We start from the raw sequence: 24930 nt of genomic DNA, 5'->3' as shown, positions 1-24930 counted from the left end.
TGCAATAATAGTATTAGAAAACAGTGCAAACAATGTATAGTTACAATAGGATGCAATGGAGACACATAGGGATAGGGGCAACACAAACCATATACTCCAAAAGTGGAATGTGAACCACGAATGGACCCCAAACCTATGTGACCTTGTAGAGGGTCGCTGGGACTATTAGAAAATAGTAAGGGTTAGAAAAATAGCCCACCCCAAGACCCTGAAAGGTGAGTGCAAAGTGCACTAAAGTTCCACAAAGGACAAAGAAGTCGTGACAGGGGAATTCTGCAGGAAAGACACAAACCAGCAATGCAACAACGATGGATTTCCAGTCGAGGGTACCTGTGGAACAAGGGGACCAAGTCCAAAAGTCACAAGCAAGTCGGAGATGGGCAGATGCCCAGGAAATGCCAGCTGTGGGTGCAAAGAAGCTGCTACTGGACAGTAGAAGCTTAGGTTTCTGCAAGAACGACAAGGGCTAGAGACTTCCCCTTTGGATCCCTCACGCCGTGGAGAGTCGTGCAGAAGTGTTTTCCCACCGAAAGACTGCCAACAAGCCTTGCTAGCTGCAAATCGTGCAGTAAGGGTTTTTGGATGCTGCTGTGGCCCAGAAGGGACCAGGATGTCGCCAATTGCGTCAGGGGACAGAGGGGGCATCGAGCAAGACAAGGAGCCCTCTCAGCAGCAGGCAGCACCCGCAGAAGTGCCAGAAACAGGCACTACGAGGATGCGTGAAACAGTGCTCACCGAAGTCGCACAAAGGAGTACCACGTCGCCGGAGAACAACTTAGGAGGTCGTGCAATGCAGGTTAGAGTGCCGTGGACCCAGGCTGGACTGTGCACAAAGGATTTCCGCCGGAAGTGCACGGAGGCCGGAGTAGCTGCAAAAGTCGCAGTTCCCAGCAATGCAGTCTGGCGTGGGGAGGCAAGGACTTACCTCCACCAAACTTGGACTGAAGAGTCACTGGACTGTGGGAGTCACTTGGACAGAGTTGCTGGATTCAAGGGACCTCGCTCGTTGTGCTGAGAGGAGACCCAGGGGACTGGTGATGCAGTTCTTTGGTGCCTGCGGTTGCAGGGGGACGATTCCGTCGACCCACGGGAGATTTCTTCGGAGCTTCTAGTGCAGAGAGGAGGCAGACTACCCCCACAGCATGCACCACCAGGAAAACAGTCGAGAAGGCGGCAGGATCAGCGTTACAGAGTTGCAGTAGTCGTCTTTGCTACTGTGTTGCAGTTTTGCAGTTTTGCAGGCTTCCAGCGCGGTCAGCAGCCGATTCCTTGGCAGAAGGTGAAGAGAGAGATGCAAAGGAACTCGGATGAGCTCTTGCATTCGTTATCTAAGGAATCCCAAGAGACAGAGACCCTAAATAGCCAGAAAAGAGGATTTGGCTACTTAGGAGAGAGGATAGGCTAGCAACACCTGAAGGAGCCTATCAGAAGGAGTCTCTGACGTCACCTGATGGCACTGGCCACTCAGAGCAGTCCAGTGTGCCAGCAGCACCTCTGTTTCCAAGATGGCAGAGGTCTGGAGCACACTGGAGGAGCTCTGGGCACCTCCCAGGGGAGGTACAGGTCAGGGGAGTGGTCACTCCCCTTTCCTTTGTCCAGTTTCGCGCCAGAGCAGGGCTAAGGGGTCCCTGAACCGCTGTAGACTGGCTTATGCAGAAATGGGCACCAAATGTGCCCATGAAAGCATTTCCAGAGGCTGGGGGAGGCTACTCCTCCCCTGCCTTCACACCATTTTCCAAAGGGAGAGGGTGTAACACCCTCTCTCAGAGGAAGTCCTTTGTTCTGCCATCCTGGGCCAGGCCTGGCTGGACCCCAGGAGGGCAGAAGCCTGTCTGAGGGGTTGGCAGCAGCTGCAGTGAAACCCCGGGAAAGGCAGTTTGGCAGTACCAGGGTCTGTGCTACAGACCACTGGGATCATGGGATTGTGCCAACTATGCCAGGATGGCATAGAGGGGGCAATTCCATGATCATAGACATGTTACATGGCCATATTCGGAGTTACCATTGTGAAGCTACATATAGGTAGTGACCTATATGTAGTGCACGCGTGTAATGGTGTCCCCGCACTCACAAAGTCCGGGGAATTGGCCCTGAACAATGTGGGGGCACCTTGGCTAGTGCCAGGGTGCCCTCACACTAAGTAACTTAGCACCCAACCTTTACCAGGTAAAGGTTAGACATATAGGTGACTTATAAGTTACTTAAGTGCAGTGCAAAATGGCTGTGAAATAACGTGGACGTTATTTCACTCAGGCTGCAGTGGCAGGCCTGTGTAAGAATTGTCAGAGCTCCCTATGGGTGGCAAAAGAAATGCTGCAGCCCATAGGGATCTCCTGGAACCCCAATACCCTGGGTACCTCAGTACCATATACTAGGGAATTATAAGGGTGTTCCAGTAAGCCAATGTAAATTGGTAAAATTGGTCACTAGCCTGTTAGTGACAATTTGAAAGCAATGAGAGAGCATAACCACTGAGGTTCTGATTAGCAGAGCCTCAGTGAGACAGTTAGTCACTACACAGGTAACACATTCAGGCACACTTATGAGCACTGGGGCCCTGGGTGACAGGGTCCCAGTGACACATACAACTAAAACAACATATATACAGTGAAAAATGGGGGTAACATGCCAGGCAAGATGGTACTTTCCTACACAACCCCCCCCAAACGAAGGACAATAAGACTAGCCATGACCTGATGAGTCTTCATTGTCTAAGTGGAAATATCTGGAGAGTCCATCTGCATTGGAGTGGCTACTCCCAGGTCTATGTTCCACTGTATAGTCCATTCCCTGTAGGGATATGGACCACCTCAACAATTTAGGATTTTCACCTTTCATTTGTTTTAGCCAAAGTAGAGGTTTGTGGTCTGTTTGAACAATGAAGTGAGTGCCAAACAGGTATGGCCTCAACTTCTTCAGTGCCCAGACCACAGCAGAGGCCTCCCTCTCAATGGCAGACCAACGCTTTTCTCTAGGGGTCAACCTCCTACTAATAAAAGCAACAGGTTGATCCTGGCCCTCAGAATTAAGTTGTGATAGGACTGCCCCTACTCCTAATTCAGATGCATCAGTTTGGACATAGAATTTTTTAGAGTAACAAGGGCTTTTCAGGACAGGTGCAGAGCACATGGCCTGCTTCAGCTCCTCAAAAGCTTTCTGACAGTTTGCTGTCCATAATACCTTTTTAGGCATTTTCTTGGATGTGAGGTCATTAAGAGGGGCTGCAATGGAGCCATAGTTCTTAATGAACCTCCTGTAATACCCAGTGAGGCCTAGGAAGGCTCTCACCTGAGTCTGAGTAGTAGGGGGAACCCAATCTATAATAGTTTGGATTTTCCCCTGAAGTGGTGCAATCTGTTCCCCACCAACAAGGTGTCCCAGATAAACCACCTTACCCTGCCCTATCTGGCACTTTGAAGCCTTGATAGTGAGGCCTGCTTTTTGCAGGGCCTCTAAAACTTTCCATAGGTGGACCAGGTGATCATCCCAACTTGAGCTAAAGACAGCTATATCGTCTAGATATGCTGCACTAAAAGCTTCCAGCCCTTGCAGGACTGTGTTCACCAACCTCTGAAAAGTGGCAGGTGCATTTTTCAATCCAAAAGGCATTACTGTGAATTGGTAATGTCCTCCAATGGTTGAAAATGCAGTTTTAGGTTTAGCATCTTCTGATAATTTGATCTGCCAATACCCTGCAGTCAAATCAAAAGTGCTTAGATACTTGGCAGATGCCAGTGTATCTATGAGCTCATCTGCCCTGGGTATAGGGTGAGCATCAGTTTTGGTTACCTGGTTGAGACCTCTGTAGTCTACACAAAACCGCATTTCTTTCTTTCCATCTTTGGAATGAGGTTTTGGTACAAGCACCACAGGAGAAGCCCATGGACTTTCAGAGTGCTCAACCACTCCCAGTTCTAACATTTTCTGCACCTCTTGCTTTATGCAGTCCCTGACATGGTCAGGCTGCCTATAGATTTTACTTTTGACAGGCAAGCTGTCTCCAGTATCTATAGTGTGCTCACACCAAGAAGTGGTACCTGGCACAGTAGAGAAGAGTTCAGAAAACTGACCCAGGAGATTTATGCAATGGTCTTTCTGCTCAGCAGTAAGACAATCTGCCAAAACTACACCTTCCACTAGAGCATCTTGTTCTGTGGAAGAGAAGAGATCAGGTAGAGGATCACTGTCTTCTTCCTGTCCCTCATCAGTTGCCATGAGCAGGGTGAGATCAGCCCTGTCATAGTAGGGTTTCAGGCGATTGACATGGAGCACCCTAAGGGGACTCCTGGCAGTGCCTAAGTCAACTAAGTAGGTGACTTCACCCTTTTTGTCAACAATTGTGTGGGGTCCACTCCATTTATCTTGGAGTGCTCTTGGGGCCACAGGCTCCAAGACCCACACTTTCTGCCCTGGTTGGTACTGAGCCAAAACAGCCTTCTGGTCATGCCATTGCTTCTGGAGCTCTTGGCTGGCCTGAAGGCTTTTACTGGCCTTTTTCATATACTCAGCCATCCTTGATCTGAGGCCAAGTACATAATCCACAATATCTTGCTTTGGAGCTTTTAAAGGTTGTTCCCAACCCTCCTTGATAAGTGTTAGTGGACCCCTAACAGAGTGTCCAAAGAGGAGTTCAAAGGGGCTGAAGCCCACTCCTTTCTGGGGTACCTCCCTGTAGGCAAAAAGGAGGCATGGTAACAGGATATCCCATCTCCTGCGGAGTTTTTCAGGGAGACCCATAATCATGCCTTTGAGAGTTTTGTTAAATCTCTCTACCAGTCCATTTGTTTGTGGATGATAGGGTGTAGTGAACTTGTAAGTCACACCACACTCCTTCCACATGGCCTTTAAGTATGCAGACATGAAATTGCTTCCTCTGTCTGATACTACTTCCTTTGGGAAGCCCACCCTGGAAAATATTCCCAGGAGGGCCTTTGCCACTGCAGGTGCTGTAGTGGTCCTTAAAGGAATTGCTTCAGGATATCTTGTGGCATGGTCCACTACCACCAAGATAAACCTATTGCCTGAAGCAGTAGGAGGGTCAAGGGGGCCAACTATGTCAACCCCTACCCTTTCAAAGGGAACCCCAACCACAGGCAGTGGAATAAGGGGTGCCTTTGGAGTGCCACCTGTCTTGCCACTGGCTTGACAGGTTTCACAGGACTTACAAAATTCCTTTGTGTCCTCAGACATCCTAGGCCAATGAAACAAGGGAACAAGTCTGTCCCAAGTTTTCATTTGTCCCAGATGTCCAGCTAGGGGAATGTCGTGGGCTAGAGTTAGGAGGAACTTTCTGTACTCCTGAGGAATCACTAACCTCCTGGCAGTTCCAGGTTTAGGATCCCTTGCTTCAGTGTACAAGAGGTTGTCCTCCCAGTAAACTCTGTGAGAGTCACTGACATCCCCATTAGTCTGTTTGACAGCTTGCTGTCTTAGACCCTCTAGTGTGGGACAGGTTTGCTGTGCCACACTCAGCTCCTCCCTGGCAGGCCCCCCTTCACCCAAAAGCTCAGCAGTGTCTGCTTCCAGCTCCTCTGGTGTAGGTTCTGCACAGGGTGGAAATTCTTCTTCCTCAGAAGTAGAATCCACTGTAGAGGGAGGGATAGTAGGAAGTGCTTTACTTCTACTAGCCCTAGCTTTAGGGAGCACTTGGTCCATTGTTCCAGGATCCAAGCTTCCCTGTCCTTTTTGCTTTTTGGCCTGAGCCCTGGTTAAAGCAAAAATATGCCCTGGGATGCCCAGCATTGCTGCATGGGCCTCCAACTCCACATCTGACCAAGCTGATGTCTCCAAATCATTTCCTAGTAGACAGTCTACAGGTAAATCTGTGGCTACGACAACTTTCTTTGGACCAGTAACCCCCCCCCCAGTTGAGATTTACAACAGCCATGGGGTGGCTAAGTGTGTTGTTGTGAGCATCGGTTACTTGGTACTGGTGACCAAGTAGGTGTTGTTCAGGGTGGACCAGTTTCTCTATGACCATAGTCACACTGGCACCAGTGTCCCTGTAGGCCTGAACCTCAACACCATTTATTAGGGGTAGCTGCTTGTACTTATCCATATTAAGGGGACAAGCAACTAAGGTGGCTAAATAAATAGCCCCCTCAGAGACTAACACTGCCTCTGTGGTCTCCCTAATCAGACCAACCCCAACTAAGTTACCAAAAGTGAGCCCAGCTACTCCCTTGGATTGGCTATTAGTAGGTTTGCTCCCACCACCACTACTATTAGTAGGGACACTAGGTGTAGCAGTAGGGGTTGTAGTGGTAGGAGGCTTGGTGCTTTTCTTTGGACAACCGGGATCTGTTGTCCAATGGCCTTTTATTTTACATAAATAGCACCATGGTTTCTTTTCTTTGTTTTGATTAGAAGAGGATTTGGGCCCACCACCCCCACCAGAGTATTTTTGCGGGCCTGATGAAGACTCATTTTTAGATTTGTCCCCACCCTTGTCAGAAGACTTACCATCCTTCTTCTTGTCGCCATCTTTGTCACCCCCTGTATGAACTTTTCTGTTCACCCTTGTTCTGACCCATTTGTCTGCCTTCTTTCCCAATTCTTGGGGAGAGGTCAGATCAGAGTCCACCAAGTACTGGTGCAACAAATCAGACACACACTTATTAAGAATATGCTCTCTCAGGATCAAGTTATACAGGCTGTCATAATCAGTAACTTTACTGCCATGTAACCACCCCTCCAAGGCCTTCACTGAATGGTCAATGAAATCAACCCAGTCTTGTGAAGACTCCTTTTTGGTCTCTCTGAACTTTATCCTGTATTGTTCAGTGGTTAAGCCATAACCATCCAGGAGTGCATTCTTAAGAACTTTGTAATCATTAGCTTCATTTTCTTTCACAGTAAGGAGCCTATCCCTACCTTTTCCACTAAATGATAGCCATAGGATAGCAGCCCACTGCCTTTGAGGGACATCCTGTACAGCACAGGCCCTCTCAAGTGCAGCAAACCACTTGTTAATGTCATCCCCCTCCTTATAAGGGGGAACTATCTTGTGCAGATTCCTGGAATCATGCTCATTTGCAGGATGACTATGGGGAATACTGCTGCTGCCACCATGGGTTTCTAAACCCAGTTTCTGTCTCTCCTTCTCTACTTCTAAGGTCTGTCTATCCAAATCCAGCTGTTGCTTCTTGAGCTTCAGTCTGGTTTGTTCCACTCTCAATCTATTGAGCTCCCTTTCTAACAATCTGTCATCAGGGTGGGTGGGAGGGACATGCCTTGAAACAGAAGTATGGTGAGAATGGACAGAATGAGACCTGTCCCTTACAGAGGGCACCCTAACAGCTTGGTTAACAGAAACATCACTTCTACTGTGGTGAGAATGAATGCTCTTGCTATGATGTGAGACAACACTATCTGTATGGTGTGACTCAATATCAGTACCAACTATGCTAGACTGTCTAATAATGGGCAGGCTCTGAATTTTGTTTCCTGAATCTTTTCCTAGGGGTGTCCCTGGATCAGATTTGGAACCATTAGCTACTTTTTCAACAGATGGGGCCCTTTTGGCCTTATCTTGTTCTCTAAGCATGTTAAGTAACAGTTCCGAAGAAGGATTCTTCCCTACACTCAAACCTCTCTCTATGCAGAGACTCCTTGCTCCTTTCCAGCTAAGGTGGTCATATGTAAGTTTGGACAGATCAACATTTTGGCCTGTGCCAGACATTTTTAGAGAGAGTTAAAGTAATAGAAAAAGAGAAAAAAGTTTGTCAGAGCTTTTAGAAAGACAGAGAAAAAAACTTTTTAAACTTTTTAGAACTTTTTGAAAGTTTAGAAGTACTTTTCAGCACTTAGAAAAGAGTGAAAAGAGGAAATGAAAAACTTTTTAGCTATGTGTACACACACTGAACTTGTTTTGTATATTTTTCTCTTATGAAAAGTACAATGACAAGAGTGGTAAGTAGTCTCAAAGCACTTATCCCACCGCTGCACAACCAATGTAGGAGGCTGGACTGGCTTGTAGTGAGTGCCAAGGGGTACTTACACCTTGCACCAGGCCCAGTTATCCCTTATTAGTGTATAGGGTGTCTAGCAGCATAGGCTGATAAATAATGGTAGCTTAGCAGAGCAGCTTAGGCTGAACTAGGAGACGAGTGAAGCTCCTACAGTACCACTAGTGTCATATGCATCATAAGAAAACACAATACACAGTTATACTAAAAATAAAGGTACTTTATTTTTATGACAATATGCCAAAAGTATCTCAGTGAGTACCCTCAGTATGAGGATAGCAAATATACACAAGATATATGTACACAATACCAAAATATGCAATAATAGTATTAGAAAACAGTGCAAACAATGTATAGTTACAATAGGATGCAATGGAGACACATAGGGATAGGGGCAACACAAACCATATACTCCAAAAGTGGAATGTGAACCACGAATGGACCCCAAACCTATGTGACCTTGTAGAGGGTCGCTGGGACTATTAGAAAATAGTAAGGGTTAGAAAAATAGCCCACCCCAAGACCCTGAAAAGTGAGTGCAAAGTGCACTAAAGTTCCCCAAAGGACATAGAAGTCGTGACAGGGGAATTCTGCAGGAAAGACACAAACCAGCAATGCAACAACGATGGATTTCCAGTCGAGGGTACCTGTGGAACAAGGGGACCAAGTCCAAAAGTCACAAGCAAGTCGGAGATGGGCAGATGCCCAGGAAATGCCAGCTGTGGGTGCAAAGAAGTTGCTACTGGACAGTAGAAGCTTAGGTTTCTGCAGGAACGTCAAGGGCTAGAGACTTCCCCTTTGGAGGACGGACCCCACACGCCGTGGAGAGTCGTGCAGAAGTGTTTTCCCGCCGAAAGACCACCAACAAGCCTTGCTAGCTGCAAATTGTGCGGTAAGGGTTTTTGGATGCTACTGTAGCCCAGGAGGGACCAGGATGTCGCCAATTGCGTCAGGGGACAGAGGGGGTGTCGAGCAAGACAAGGAGCCCTCTCAACAGCAGGCAGCACCCGGAGAAGTGCCAGAAACAGGCACTACGAGGATGCGTGAAACAGTGCTCACCCGAAGTCGCACAAAGGAGTCCCACGTCGCCGGTGAACAACTTAGGAGGTCTTGCAATGCAGGTTAGAGTGCCGTGGACCCAGGCTGCACTGTGCACAAAGGATTTCCGCCGGAAGTGCACGGAGGCCGGAGTAGCTGCAAAAGTCGAGGTTCCCAGCAATGCAGTCTGACGTGGGGTGGCAAGGACTTACCTCCACCAAACTTGGACTGAAGAGTCACTGGACTGTGGGAGTCACTTGGACAGAGTTGCTGGATTCAAGGGACCTCGCTCAATGTGCTGAGAGGAGACCCAGGGGACCGGTGATGCAGTTCTTTGGTGCCTGCGGTTGCAGGGGGACGATTCCGTCGACCCACGGGAGATTTCTTCGGAGCTTCTAGTGCAGAGAGGAGGCAGACTACCCCCACAGCATGCACCACCAGGAAAACAGTCGAGAAGGCGGCAGGATCAGCGTTACATAGTTGCAGTAGTCGTCTTTGCTACTATGTTGCAGTTTTGCAGGCTTCCCGCGCGGTCAGCAGTCGATTCCTTGGCAGAAGGTGAAGAGAGAGATGCAGAGGAACTCGGATGAGCTCTTGCATTCGTTATCTAAGGAATCCCAAGAGACAGAGATCCTAAATAGCCAGAAAAGAGGGTTTGGCTACTTAGGAGAGAGGATAGGCTAGCAACACCTGAAGGAGCCTATCAAAAGGAGTCTCTGACGTCACCTGATGGCACTGGCCACTCAGAGCAGTCCAGTGTGCCAGCAGCACCTCTGTTTCCAAGATGGCAGAGGTCTGGAGCACACTGGAGGAGCTCTGGGCACCTCCCAGGGGAGGTACAGGTCAGGGGAGTGGTCACTCCCCTTTCCTTTGTCCAGTTTCGCGCCAGAGCAGGGCTAAGGGGTCCCTGAACCGCTGTAGACTGGCTTATGCAGAAATGGGCACCAAATGTGCCCATGAAAGCATTTCCAGAGGCTGGGGGAGGCTACTCCTCCCCTGCCTTCACACCATTTTCCAAAGGGAGAGGGTGTAACACCCTCTCTCAGAGGAAGTCCTTTGTTCTGCCATCCTGGGCCAGGCCTGGCTGGACCCCAGGAGGGCAGAAGCCTGTCTGAGGGGTTGGCAGCAGCAGCAGCTGCAGCGAAACCCCGGGAAAGGCAGTTTGGCAGTACCAGGGTCTGTGCTACAGACCACTGGGATCATGGGATTGTGCCAACTATGCCAGGATGGCATAGAGGGGGCAATTCCATGATCATAGACATGTTACATGGCCATATTCGGAGTTACCATTGTGAAGCTACATATAGGTAGTGACCTATATGTAGTGCACGCGTGTAATGGTGTCCCCGCACTCACAAAGTCCGGGGAATTGGCCCTGAACAATGTGGGGGCACCTTGGCTAGTGCCAGGGTGCCCTCACACTAAGTAACTTAGCACCCAACCTTTACCAGGTAAAGGTTAGACATATAGGTGACTTATAAGTTACTTAAGTGCAGTGTAAAATGGCTGTGAAATAACGTGGACGTTATTTCACTCAGGCTGCAGTGGCAGGCCTGTGTAAGAATTGTCAGAGCTCCCTATGGGTGGCAAAAGAAATGCTGCAGCCCATAGGGATCTCCTGGAACCCCAATACCCTGGGAACCTCAGTACCATATACTAGGGAATTATAAGGGTGTTCCAGTAAGCCAATGTAAATTGGTAAAATTGGTCACTAGCCTGTTAGTGACAATTTGAAAGCAATGAGAGAGCATAACCACTGAGGTTCTGATTAGCAGAGCCTCAGTGAGACAGTTAGTCACTACACAGGTAACACATTCAGGCACACTTATGAGCACTGGGGCCCTGGTGAACAGGGTCCCAGTGACACATACAACTAAAACAACATATATACAGTGAAAAATGGGGGTAACATGATAGGCAAGATGGTACTTTCCTACAGTGGCCTAACGGCCAGAGTTGCCGACTTTGGAGCGGCGGAACCAGGCTTGAGTCTCGGCGTCTGCTCAACATCCTGTGATCCTGGGCAAATCACTTAGGGTGAAATTTAGAACTTGGCAGTGTACCGTCTGCCGTATTATGTCCCATTAAATCCTAAGGGGATCATAATACGGCAGACAGGATATCCATCACGTTTGTGACGTTGTATTCCATCCGCCAAGTTCTAAATTAGACCCTTAACCTCTCCATGCCTACGAATATGAAGGTGTCCTTCTGCAATGTAACTGCTGCTCATGTAAAGCGCACCAATACCTTTGCGTCGAGTTTGCGCCCTATAAAACTGCAAAAAAAAATAGTATAAGATGCATTTTCAGGCAGGAGACAGATAAAATTAAACCATTTTGCATACATTGCAACCCTCCCGATTCAGGCGGGAGACTGCCGATTTCAAGGCTGGTCTCCCCCTGCCGATTCCTGCATGCAGAAATCAGATTTTTCCAAATCATGATCTGCTGGTGACTGGCAAAGCAGCTTGAGGTCTTGCACAATCTCTGCCACCCTCTCAGGCACGGAAGCTTGAGCTCTTGCACAATCTCTGTCACCCTCTCAGGCACGGAAGCTTGAGCTCTTGAACAATCTCTACCACCCTCTCATGCACGGAAGCTTGAGCTCTTGCACAATCTCTGCCACCCTCTCATGCACGGAAGCTTGAGCTCTTGCACAATCTCTGCCACCTTCTCAGGCACTGAAGCTTGAGCTCTTGCACAATCTCTGTCACCCTCTCAGGCACGGAAGCTTGAGCTCTTGCACAATCTCTGCCACCTTCTCAGGCAAGGCTGCTTGAGCTCTTGCAAAATCTCTGTCACCCTCTCAGGCACGGAAGCTTGAGCTCTTGCACAATCTCTGCCACCCTCTCAGGCACGGAAGCTTTAGCTCTTGCACAATCTCTGCCACCTTCTCAGGCACTGAAGCTTGAGCTCTTGCACAATCTCTGTCGCCCTCTAAGGCACGGAAGCTTGAGCTCTAGCACAATCTCTGTCACCCTCTCAGGCACGGAAGCTTGAGCTCTTGCCCAATCTCTGTCACCCTCTCAGGCACGGAAGCTTGAGCTCTTGCACAATCTCTGCCACCCTCTCAGGCACGGAAGCTTGAGCTCTTGCACAATCTCTGCCACCCTATAAGTGTAGGAGGCTGGACTGGCTCGTAGTGAGTACCAAGGGGTACTAACACCTTGCACCAGGCCCAGGTATCCCTTATTAGTGTATAGGGTGTCTAGGAGCTTAGGCTGATAGATAATGGTAGCTTAGCAGAGCAGCTTAGGCTGAACTAGGAGACGAGTGAAGCTCCTACAGTACCACTAGTGTCAGATACACAATATCATAAGAAAACACAATACACAGATATACTAAAAATAAAGGTACTTTATTTTTATGACAATATGCCAAAGTATCTCAGTGAGTACCCTCAGTATGAGGATAGCAAATATACACAAGATATATCTACACAATACCAAAATATGCAGTAACAGCAATAGAAAACAGTGCAAACAATGTATAGTCACAATAGATTGCAATGAGAGCACATAGGGATAGCGGCAACACAAACCATACACTCTAGAAGTGGAATGCGAACCACGAATGGACCCCAAACCTATGTGACCTTGTAGAGGGTCGCTGGGACTGTAAGAAAACACTGAGGGTTAGAAAAATAGCCCACCCCAAGACCCTGAAAAGTGGGTGCAAAGTGCACCTAAGTTCCCCAAAGAGCACAGAAGTCGTGATAGGGGAATTCTGCAAGGAAGACCAACACCAGCAATGCAACAACAATGGATTTCCTGACGAGCGTACCTGTGGAACAAGGGGACCAAGTCCAAGAGTCACGAACAAGTCGGGAGTGGGCAGATGCCCAGGAAATGCCAGCTGTGGGTGCAAAGAAGCTGCCACTGGATGGTAGAAGCTGTGGATTCTGCAAGAATGACAAGGGCTAGAAACGTCCCCTTTGGAGGATGGATGTCCCACGTCGTGAAGATCCGTGCAGAGGTGTTTCCGTGCAGAAAGGCCGCCAACAAGCCTTGCTAGCTGCAAGGGTCACGGTTAGGGTTTTTGGATGCTGCTGTGGCCCAGGAGGGACCAGGATGTCGCCAATTGCGTGAGAAGACAGAGGGGGCGACCAGCAAGACAAAGAGCCCACTCGGAAGCAAGCAGCACCGCAGAAGTGCCGGAACAGGCACTACAAAGTGGAGTGAACCGGAGCTCACCCGAAGTCACAAAAGGGGGTGCCACGATGCCGGAGGACAACTCAGGAGGTCGTGCACTGCAGGTTAGAGTGCCGGGGACCCAGGCTTGGCTGTGCACAAAAGAAATCCTGGAAGAGTGCACAGGAGCCGGAGCAGCTGCAAATCACACGGTACCCAGCAATGCAGTCTGGCGTGGGGAGGCAAGGACTTTCCTCCACCAAACTTGGACTGAAGAGTCACTGGACTGTGGGAGTCACTTGGACAGAGTTGCTGAGTTCAAGGGACCTCGCTCGTTGTGCTGAGAGGAGACCCAGAGGACTGATGATGCAGTTCTTTGGTGCCTGCGGTTGCAGGGGGAAGATTCCGTCGACCCACAGGAGATTTAGTCGGAGCTTCTAGTGCAGAGAGGAGTCAGACTACCCCCACAGCATGCACCACCAGGAAAACAGTCGAGAAGGCGTCAGGATCAGCGTTACAAGGTTGCAGTAGTCGTCTTTGCTACTTTGTTGCAGTTTTGCAGGCTTCCAGCACGGTCAGAACGTGAAGAGAGAGATGCAGAGGAACTCTGATGAGCTCTTGCATTCGTTATCTAAAGAATTCCCCAAAGCAGAGACCCCAAATAGCCAGAAAAGGAGGTTTGGCTACTTAGGACGGAGGATAGGCTAGCAACACCTGAAGGAGCCTATCAGAAGGAGTCTCTGACGTCACCTGCTGGCACTGGCCACTCAGAGCAGTCCAGTGTGCCAGCGGCACCTCTGTTTCCAAGATGGCAGAGGTCTGGAGCACACTGGAGGAGCTCTGGGCACCTCCCAGGGGAGGTGCAGGTCAGGGGAGTGGTCACTCCCCTTTCCTTTGTCCAGTTTCGCGCCAGAGCAGGGCTGAGGGATCCCTGAACCGGTGCAGACTGGCTTATGCAGAGATGGGCACCATCTGTGCCCATCAAAGCATTTCCAGAGGCTGGGGGAGGCTACTCCTCCCCAGCCCTGACATCTTTTTTCAAAGGGAGAGGGTGTAACACCCTCTCTCTGAGGAAGTCCTTTGTTCTGCCTTCCTGGGCCAAGCCTGGCTGGACCCCAGGAGGGCAGAAACCTGTCTGAGGGGTTGGCAGCAGCAGCAGCTGCAGTGAAACCCCGGGAAAGGTAGTTTGCCAGTACCCGGGTCTGAGCTAGAGACTCGGGGGATCATGGAATTGTCTCCCCAATGCCAGAATGGCATTGGGGTGACAATTCCATGATCTTAGACATGTTACATGGCCATGTTCGGAGTTACGTTATTTCACTCAGGCTGCAGTGGCAGGCCTGTGTAAGAATTGTCAGAGCTCCCTATGGGTGGCAAAAGAAATGCTGCAGCCCATAGGGATCTCCTGGAACCCCAATACCCTGGGTACCTCAGTACCATATACTAGGGAATTATAAGGGTGTTCCAGTATGCCAATGTAAATTGGTGAAATTGGTCACTAGCCTGGTAGTGACAATTTGGAAAGAAAATGAGAGAGCATAACCACTGAGGTTCTGGTTAGCAGAACCTCAGTGAGACAGTTAGGCACCACACAGGGAACACATACATATAGGTCACAAACTTATGAGCACTGGGGTCCTGGCTAGCAGGGTCCCAGTGACACATAACAAACATACTGAAAACATAGGGTTTTCACTATGAGCACTGGGCCCTGGCTGGCAGGATCCCAGTGAGACAGTGAAAACACCCTGACATACACTCACAAACAGGCCAAAAGTGGGGGTAATAAGGCTAGAAAGAGGCTACTTTCTCACAATAAGGCACGGAAGCTTGAGCTCTTGCACAATCTCTGTCGCCCTCTAAGGCACGGAAGCTGAGCACTTGCACAATCTCTGTCACCCTCTCAGGCACGGAATCTTGAGCTGTTGCACATTCTCTATCACCCTCACAGGCACAGAAGCTTGAGCTCTTCGACAATCTGTGTCACCCTCTAAGGCACAGAAGCTTGAGCTCTTGCACAATCTCTGTCACCCTCTCAGGCACGGAAGCTTGAGCTCCTGCACAATCTCTGTCACCCTCTCAGGCACGGAAGCTTGAGCTCTTGCACAATCTCTGTCACCCTCTCAGGCAGGGAAGCTTGAGCTCTTGCACAATCTCTGCCACCTTCTCAGGCATTGAAGCTTGAGCTCTTGCACAATCTCTGTCGCCCTCTAAGGCACGGAAGCTTGAGCTCTAGCACAATCTCTGTCACCCTCTCAGGCACGGAAGCTTGAGCTCTTGCACAATCTCTGTCACCCTCTCAGGCACGGAAGCTTGAGCTCTTGCACAATCTGTGTCACCCTCTCAGGCATGAAAGCTTGAGCTCTTGCACAATCTCTGTCACCCTCTCAGGCAGGGAACCTTTAGCTCTTGCACAATCTCTGCCACCCTCTCAGGCACGGAAGCTTGAGCTCTTGCACAATCTCTGTCACCCTCTCAGGCACGGAAGCTTGAGCTCTTGCAGAATCTCTGTCACCCTCTAAGGCACGGAAGCTTGAGCTCTTGCACAATCTCTGTCACCCTCTCAGGCAGGGAAGCTTGAGCTCTTGCACAAACTCTGCCACCCTCTCAGGCACAGCAGCTTGAGCTCTTGCACAATGTCTGTCACCCTCCTAGACGCAGAAGCTTGAGCTCTTGCACTCTCAGGCACGGCAGCTGGAGGACTTGCACAATCTCTGTCACCCTCTCATGCACAGCAGCTTGAGCTCTTGCACAATCTCTGTCACCCTCTCATGCACGGAAGCTTTAGCTCTTGCACAATCTCTGTCACCCTCTCTGGCACGGAAGCTTGAGCTCTTGCACTCTCAAGCACGGAAGCTTGAGCTCTTGCACAATCTCTGTCACCCTCTCAGGCACGGAAGCTTGAGCTCTTGCACAATCTCTGTCACCCTCTCAGGCACAGAAGCTTGAGCTCTTGCACAATCTCTGTCACCCTCTCTTGCACAGAAGCTTGAGCTCTTGCACTCTCAGGCACGGAAGCTTGAGCTCTTGCACAATCTCTGCCACCTTCTCTACCCGCCATAGCGCTGACCCCGTGCTCCTGCCAGGTGAAACAGAGTATATTTTGTCATTGATCGGACACCTGTTTCTGCAGCAGCACACTAGCTAGGCCGGTGCCTGTGCTGTACCAGTGGGGCTGCAGGTTCAAATCAGACGCCTCAGCTCTAGAACACCCTGTGAATCCCAGCAAATGCTGCGGGAGAAGAGCATGGGTATCAAGCAGAATTCCAAACTCGCACGCCCATTTACAGGAATTGGCGTAGGACAGCGCCGCAAGTCTTCCTGGTGCGTTGCCCTATGCCAATGTGAAAGAACAGGAATGCACTGCATTTATGCAATATGTTGCATTTCAGTCCTTTCCCGCTGCGCTGGGGCTGTTTCGGCAGCCTAGATGCTACGCAGGCGCCCTTGCACCACGCCACAAGGGTGTCTGCGTTGCATGCAGGATTGTGCTTGCTGCCCCTCTCCTTGGGAGGCGTAAGGTTTTGGCGCATTCCCAGGGTTACATGGTTTTGTAAATCTGGGGAATCGTCAAAATTCATGGGTGTTGCACGGCAACACCCACCACAACTCCAATGGAACTCCTCCTCGACGCACAGTATGGCAACGCAGCAATCTGCGCCCTCCTGCCTTGCTCCATATCTTTGAGGTGGCTCACAGCCACGCAAAGTGGACTAGAATGGCCTCATAGATATGATTTTCACAAAAAGTGTTGCTCCGGTAGCGCCAGGGGCTCATTCATATGCCCCCTATTAGCGTTTGCCTTATTATAATGGCAAAAATTGAAATGTTGATGCCTCATGCATGCTGATGGACCCGATTCAGTTGGAAAACTCTGGCATTTCAAAGCCAAAAATGGCCTCATTTCAGCTGAGTCCCACCTGTAATTGCCTTTAATTTAATGGGTCAGTGGGGAAGATTTATTTTTTTTAAATCAAAAGTTTTGAAATGTTGGTAAGTATAGTTTTGGCTAAAAACATCGGAAGTCTCCCGCCTGAACCTGGCCTGTTGGCACGTCTAAACCCTCAGGGCTGTCTTTGCTGCTGCATCTCACCAGTCATGCCAACAGGAAACGCTTTTCCATGAGGGGTGCTTTATTTTGAAAGCGTGCCCTCTGACCCGGAAGAGTATCCCAGAGCATAGTGCAGTGGTTAACCCAGAGCACCAACTATAGAGAGGTCTCAGCAGGGCTGGTGAGGGCGGCACGTGGCCTCCCTTTCACTAATTGTTGTGGAACAGAAGCCTTCCCTCTGCCCCAACAGAGCCTCAGGTTCAGAGGAGGTTGAAATTAAGAGACAAAAAGTAAGAATCCAGAAACACGTGCCTAGAGATACACAGCACTGGCTGCACCAACGAGGGTGAAACAAGACAGAGTACCAGTGAAGTAAGCGTGAACCTGCACCACATTTACCATAATGCATTGGGGCAAAGTGAATGCTGGGATGTGAGGTAGTGTGCTCCCACCCCCCTTCTGTTTATAAAAAATATTATCAGAAAAAAGGGCCACATACCTGCTCGTAGCCTCCCAGCCTCTCGACTATTCTGTAGAAGGCGAAAAGGTTGACTGAAAGTAGAAACACAGAAAGGGGTTATCAATATTTGTGAGATTATTGATCAGCATTCTGTAGATGGCGCAGGGGTGCTTCACTACGACACCTGCTGAGGCGCGGCTCTGCTGGAGTTTGTAAACTTACACTCGGGTTGTGGGGTGTGCCAGTTTTACAAAGGGCCTACTTCATTAACCTGTGGATCTCGGGGAGTCTACAGGCTTCATGAGGTGGTGAAATGCGGGTGTCCAGTATGCAGGCCAGCCACCTTCATCCTGTGAAGGTCTGAAATGAGGCACTGCTCCTGTATCATTTATACACAGCCACCCTCACCGTGTGAAGGTCCGAGATGAGGCACTGCTCCTGTATCATTTATACACAGCCACCCTCACCGTGTGAAGGTCTGAGATGAGGCACTGCTCCTGTACCATTTATACACAGACGCCCTCACAGTGTGAAGGTCTGAGATGAGACACTGCTCCTGTACCATTTATACACAGCCACCCTCACCGTGTGAAGGTCTGAGCTGAGACACTGCTCCTGTACCATTTATACACAGTCACCCTCACCGTGTGAAGGTCCGAGATAAGGCACTGCTCCTGTATCATTTATACACAGCCACCCTCGCCGTGTGAAGGTGTGAGATGAGACACTGCCCCTGCACCATTTATACACAGCCACCCTCACCGTGTGAAGGTCCGAGATGAGGCACTGCTCCTGTATCATTTATACACAGCCACCCTCACCGTGTGAAGGTCTGAGATGAGGCACTGCTCCTGTACCATTTATACACAGACGCCCTCACAGTGTGAAGGTCTGAGATGAGACACTGCTCCTGTACCATTTATACACAGCCACCCTCACCGTGTGAAGGTCTGAGCTGAGACACTGCTCCTGTACCATTTATACACAGTCACCCTCACCATGTGAAGGTCCGAGATAAGGCACTGCTCCTGTATCATTTATACACAGCCACCCTCGCCGTGTGAAGGTGTGAGATGAGACACTGCCCCTGCACCATTTATACACAGCCACCCTCACCGTGTGAAGGTCTGAGATGAGACACTGCCCCTGTACCATTTAGACACAGTCACCCTCACCGTGTGAAGGTCTGAGATGAGACACTGCCCCTGTACCATTTATACACAGCCACCCTCACCGTGTGAAGGTCTGAGATGAGACACTGCCCCTGTACCATTTAGACACAGTCACCCTCGCCGTGTGACGGTCTGAGATGAGACACTGCCCCTGTACCATTTATACACAGCCACCCTCACCGTGTGAAGGTGTGAGATGAGACACTGCTCCTCTACCATTTATACACAACCACCCTCACCGTGTGAAGGTCTCAGTGGAGACTCTGCTCCTGTACCATTCATAGACAGCCACCCTCACCGTGTGAAGGTCTGAGATGAGTCACTGCTCCTGTACCATTTATACACAGCCACCCTCACAGTGTGAAGGTCTGAGATGAGACACTGCTCCTGTACCATTTATACACAACCACCCTCACCGTGTGAAGGTCTGAGATGAGACACTGCCCCTGTACCATTTATACACAGCCACCCTCACCGTGTGAAGGTCTGAGATGAGTCACTGCTCCTGTACCATTTATACACAGCCACCCTCACCGTGTGAAGGTCCGAGATGAGTCACTGCTCCTCTACCATTTATACACAACCACCCTCACCGTGTGAAGGTCTCAGTGGAGACTCTGCTCCTGTACCATTCATAGACAGCCACCCTCACCGTGTGAAGGTCTGAGATGAGTCACTGCCCCTGTACCATTTATACACAGCCACCCTCACCGTGTGAAGGTGTGAGATGAGACACTGCTCCTGTACCATTTATACACAGCCACCCTCGCCGTGTGAAGGTCTAAGATGAGACACTGGTCCTGTACCATTCATAGACAGCCGCCCTCACCGTGTGAAGGTCCGAGATGAGTCACTGCTCCTCTACCATTTATACACAACCACCCTCACCGTGTGAAGGTCTCAGTGGAGACTCTGCTCCTGTACCATTCATAGACAGCCACCCTCACCGTGTGAAGGTCTGAGATGAGTCACTGCTCCTGTACCATTTATACACAGCCACCCTCACAGTGTGAAGGTCTGAGATGAGACACTGCTCCTGTACCATTTATACACAACCACCCTCACCGTGTGAAGGTCTGAGATGAGACATTGCCCCTGTACCATTTATACACAGCCACCCTCACCGTGTGAAGGTCTGAGATGAGTCACTGCTCCTGTACCATTTATACACAGCCACCCTCACCGTGTGAAGGTCCGAGATGAGTCACTGCTCCTCTACCATTTATACACAACCACCCTCACCGTGTGAAGGTCTCAGTGGAGACTCTGCTCCTGTACCATTCATAGACAGCCACCCTCACCGTGTGAAGGTCTGAGATGAGTCACTGCTCCTGTACCATTTATGCACAGCCACCCTCACAGTGTGAAGGTCTGAGATGAGACACTGCTCCTGTACCATTTATACACAACCACCCTCACCGTGTGAAGGTCTGAGATGAGACACTGCCCCTGTACCATTTATACACAGCCACCCTCACCGTGTGAAGGTCTGAGATGAGTCACTGCTCCTGTACCATTTATACACAGCCACCCTCACAGTGTGAAGGTCTGAGATGAGACACTGCCCCTGTACCATTCATACACAGCCACCCTCACTGTGTGAAGGTCACAGCCACCCTCACCGTTTGAAGGTCTGAGTTGAGACACTATTCATTTATTTATACACAGACACCCTCACAGACACTATCCCATCTTACTTATTATGTACAAGCAGTGTTATATGTAGTATTTGTGCGTAGTCGTGTATGTGTGTCATAATGCAGATGGTGTTGCCAGCCCATCCTCAGCCTCCATGGCAGGACGTTGGCAGTGCCCGGCACAACAGTACAGAAGTGGGTTTTTCAAGGACAGATTCTCAAAGCCCTTGGTGCACCAGAGTCAAACTTGGGGACTTTTTAGAGTTTGGCCAGCAGGGTACTCCAACAGAAACGTGGCGGGTACCCCGTCCACCAAACCCTTGGTCCGCCCACTCTGTCGCAGCGGCAGAGGCTCCTGGCGCCCTACCGGTGGAAAGATTTGATGGACATTGAGCAGTTGGTCTCGGCACCTCAGACCACCCCTCTATTTGGGGCGGAAGGCCTGGCGCACCCCTCTGCTCTTTGGGACCATCAGGAAACGTCTGGCAGGCATGAGCAGGAACCCCCTGCACTTGGAGAAAAATCCCAGGGTGCCAAGTCCATTCCTCTGCTGTTCTTAAAAAGTAAAGACAGTTCGTTTTTGGAACACAAAAAACTTTGCGGAAGGGCCGCGTTAAAAATGGTGGCAGCTCAGACAAGCTGCAGGGCTTCCAAGGCGCTGCCGTGGGCGGGGCTTCTCTGAAGGCAGAGAGGTCTCTGGGAGGCAGGCGGGAGGTAAACCACCAAAGCAGCCAGGGTGATGACCGCTACCATCCTGACGCCATGGCAATCCCTAAATTGTGGCTTGATTTACAGTTTGGCGGAGGGAGTTACTCCGTTACAAATGTGACGGATATCCCATCCGCCATTCTACGATCCCGTTATATCCTATGGAACTTGTGATACGGCGGACGGGATATCTGCTACGTTTGTGAAGGAGTAACCCATCCCCCAAACCCTAAATCAGGCCCAAAGTCTGCAAATCTGTATCGAGGGAGGGAATGGTGAGAGAACACCCAAGAATTACTGGGCTGCAGTGGAAAGGATTTATTTTCTGCTGATTATATTTTTGCCTGTGAACATACAAAAAGTTTAAAAAGTGCAAAAGCGCTAGGACAGGGATTGCATGCTTGTGTGCAAGAGAACTGGAGGATTGCTCCTGGCGAAGCTGGGTAGGTGCACTCTTGCACTCTTGGAGACCCCATACATTCTAGCAAGTGGGACATTTCTCTAGAAATGGCAGTAAACCTACAAGAGTAAAGATAAGAGGGAATTTTGTGAGTTGCCCCCCTGCGTCATCATTGATTCGATTAGTAGAACTTCTTCACGTAGCTGCCAGTACATGCTGGCCACCTTCCATTGTGATCGCCTTTCACCTGGGTTGCCAGGCTGGACGTGTTCAGCCTGGTGGGTGATGGGCTCAGATCGGGGGACTTGATATAAGGTACCGGGGAAGGCTTTACTAGGGCACACGTGGACTTTTTGGAGCTGCGTGTGTGGAGCACAGATTGTGCATCATGTATTGCAGCTTGTGTGCTTGTGTTTGTGATGTGCTTAGAGGTGAGGGTATAGTTCAGTGTAGTGCCTTGATATTTCCTATATTCTGATATTCTACCATGTTAGGGAGTCGTTCGGTGCAACGCTAACAGTACTGTGTCACCCGCCTCCTTACGTACAGCTCAGGTGCTCTAGTTGGTGGTAGAGAAGGGATCTGGGGCTCTAAAGGTCTGGAAGGTACCTACTCTGCTTGAAGCCCAGGTTGGGGATCCTCTCGATTGGGGACCCCCTGTCCCTCATGAACTGGTAGAGAGCCCGGGTGAAGTCTTTCTCTTCGGTGAGGCTGTCACCAAGGCTGAGGAGCTTCCCGTGGCCAAGTCCTATGTAGGACATCATTGGTGCTCGCGACTATTGGATCCAGGGTCACCATTCATGAAAGTGTTGATCCTGCAGGACACCAGATGTTCATGAGAGAGTGGGTCCTGTAGCAGATGTTCATGAGAGAGAGTGGATCCTGCTACAGATGTTCACAAGAGCATGGATCCTGCAGGACAGCAGATGGTTATGACAGCATGGATCCTGTAGGACACCAGATGTTCACAAGAGAGTGGATCTTGCAGCAGAATTTCACAAGAGAGTGGATCCTACAGCAGATGTTCATGACAGCATGGATCCTGTAGGACACCAGATGTTCACAAGAGAGTGAATCTTGCAGCAGAAGCACACAAGAGAGTGGATCCTACAGCAGATGTCCACAAGAGCATGTATCCTGCAGCAGAAGCTCACACAAGAGTGGATCCGATGGCCAATATTCACAAGAGCGTGGATCCTGCTGCAGATGTTCAAAAGAGCATAGATCCTGCAGGACACCAAATGTTCACAAGAGAGTGGATCTTGTAGCAGAAGCTCACAAGAGAGTGGATCCTACAGCAAATGCTCACAAGAGCATGGATCCTGCAGCAGAAGCTCACAAGAAAGTGGATCTAATGGCCAATATTCACAAGAGTGTGGATCCTGCTGCAGATGTTCACAAGAGCATAGATCCTGCAGGACACCAAATGTTCACAAGGGAGTGGATCTTGTAGCAGAAGCTCACAAGAGAGTGGATCCTACAGCAAATGCTCACAAGAGCATGGATCCTGCAGCAGATGCTCACAAGAGAGTGGATCCAATGGCCAATATTCACAAGAGCGTGGATCCTGCTGCAGATGTTCACAAGAGCATAGATCCTGCAGGACACCAAATGTTCACAAGAGAGTGGATCTTGTAGCAGAAGCTCACAAGAGAGTGGATCCTACAGCAAATGCTCACAAGAGCATGGATCCTACAGCAGAAGCTCACAAGAGAGTGGATCCAATGGCCAATATTCACAAGAGTGTGGATCCTGCAGCAGATGTTCACAAGAGCATAGATCCTGCAGGACACCAAATGTTCACAAGAGAGTGGATCTTGTAGGCAAAGTTCACAAGAGAGTGGATCCTACAGCAAATGCTAACAAGAGCATGGATCCTGCAGCAGAAGCTCACAAGAGAGTGGATCCAATGGCCAATATTCACAAGAGCGTGGATCCTGCAGCAGATGTTCACAAGAGCATAGATCCTGCAGGACACCAAATGTTCACAAGAGAGTGGCTCTTGTAGCAGAAGCTCACAAGAGAGTGGATCCTACAGGAAATGCTCACAAGAGCATGGATCCTGCAGCAGATGCTCACAAGAGAGTGGATCCAATGGCCAATATTCACAAGAGTGTGGATCCTGCAGCAGATGTTCACAAGAGCGTTGATCCTGCAGCAGATGTTCACAAGAGCATGGATCCTGCAACAGATGTTCAGAAGAGAGTGGATCCTGCAGCAGATGTTCACAAGAGCGTGGATCCTGCAGCAGATGTTCACAAGAGCATGGATCCTGCAGCAGATGTTCACAAGAGAGTGGATCCTGCAGCAGATGTTCACAAGAGCATGGATCCTGCAGCAGAAGCTCACAAGAGCGTGGATCCAATGGCCAATATTCACAAGAACGTGGATCCTGCAGCAGATGTTCACAAGAGCGTGGATCCTGCAGCAGATGTTCACAAGAGAGTGGATCCTGCAGCAGATGTTCACAAGAGCGTGGATCCTGCAGCAGATTTTCACAAGAGAGTGGATCCTGCAGCAGATGTTCACAAGAGCGTGGATCCTGCAGCAGATGTTCACAAGAGCGTGGATCCTGCAGCAGATGTTCACAAGAGCATGGATCCTGCAGCAGATGTTCATAAGAGCATAGATCTTGCAGGACACCAAATGTTCACAAGAGAGTGGATCTTGTAGCAGAATCTCACAAGAGAGTGGATCCTACAGCAAATGCTCACAAGAGCATGGATCCTGCAGCAGAAGCTCACAAGAGAGTGGATCCAATGGCCAATATTCACAAGAGCCTGGATCCTGCAGCAGATGTTCACAAGAGAGTGGATCCTGCAGCAGATGTTCACAAGAGTGTGGATCCTGCAGCAGATGTTCACAAGAGTGTGGATCCTGCAGCAGATGTTCACAAGAGCGTTGATCCTGCAGCAGATGTTCACAAGAGTGTGGATACTGCAGGACAGCAGATGTTCATGAGCAGTGGATCATCGAGCGATGGGCTTCAAGCAGGTTTCAGTCCTTTGTTGGCGCCCGCCTCAGCCAGACCTAGAATGTAAACACTGAACATTAGATCATCAGTTGCAAGTGGTGACCTCCAAAAACGGACTCTGCTAAACACAGGTTGTGAGATCTGCCATCCTTATGAGGTGCTTAGAGGCAGAAGAATGTAGCTCATTCACTCTTATTTCAGCCGTGACCAGGAGTGTGATACATTTTACAAACAATCTCACAAAAATGTAAAAAGACAAATTTACAAATGTTCCACTCCCATGGTAAAGACTGTCTTTACTGCGCACCAACGCGTCCTTGGTGTTACCAAACAAATCTTTCCTGGTGCCCTTCGATCATTGCCGGATGCATGCTTTTATTCACTAGTTTAA

At 49.7% G+C, this 24930-nt stretch overlaps 1 protein-coding gene across 2 annotated transcripts in view; it reads right to left on the bottom strand.

The window, feature by feature from the left end:
- The window catches only part of LOC138250423 (uncharacterized), an 89327-nt gene that overhangs the window by 53315 nt on the left and 11082 nt on the right, over positions 1-24930 (bottom strand). The window contains exons 2-3 of one of the 2 annotated variants that reach the window (XM_069205341.1): positions 22179-24595; positions 17688-17740 (exon numbers count right to left, since the gene is read on the bottom strand). In XM_069205341.1, coding sequence (XP_069061442.1) covers positions 17688-17740; positions 22179-22329 — 204 coding nt within the window. In that variant the 5' untranslated portion in view covers positions 22330-24595. The remainder of the gene's footprint in view (positions 1-17687; positions 17741-22178; positions 24596-24930) is intronic. The other variant, XM_069205415.1, reaches the window with a different exon arrangement.

Source organism: Pleurodeles waltl, chromosome 1_1, assembly GCF_031143425.1.
Source record: "Pleurodeles waltl isolate 20211129_DDA chromosome 1_1, aPleWal1.hap1.20221129, whole genome shotgun sequence".
NCBI classification, from domain to species: domain Eukaryota; kingdom Metazoa; phylum Chordata; class Amphibia; order Caudata; family Salamandridae; genus Pleurodeles; species Pleurodeles waltl.
Note: the sequence above shows the minus strand (reverse complement) of the source record. Positions and strands in the feature narration are given on the sequence as shown.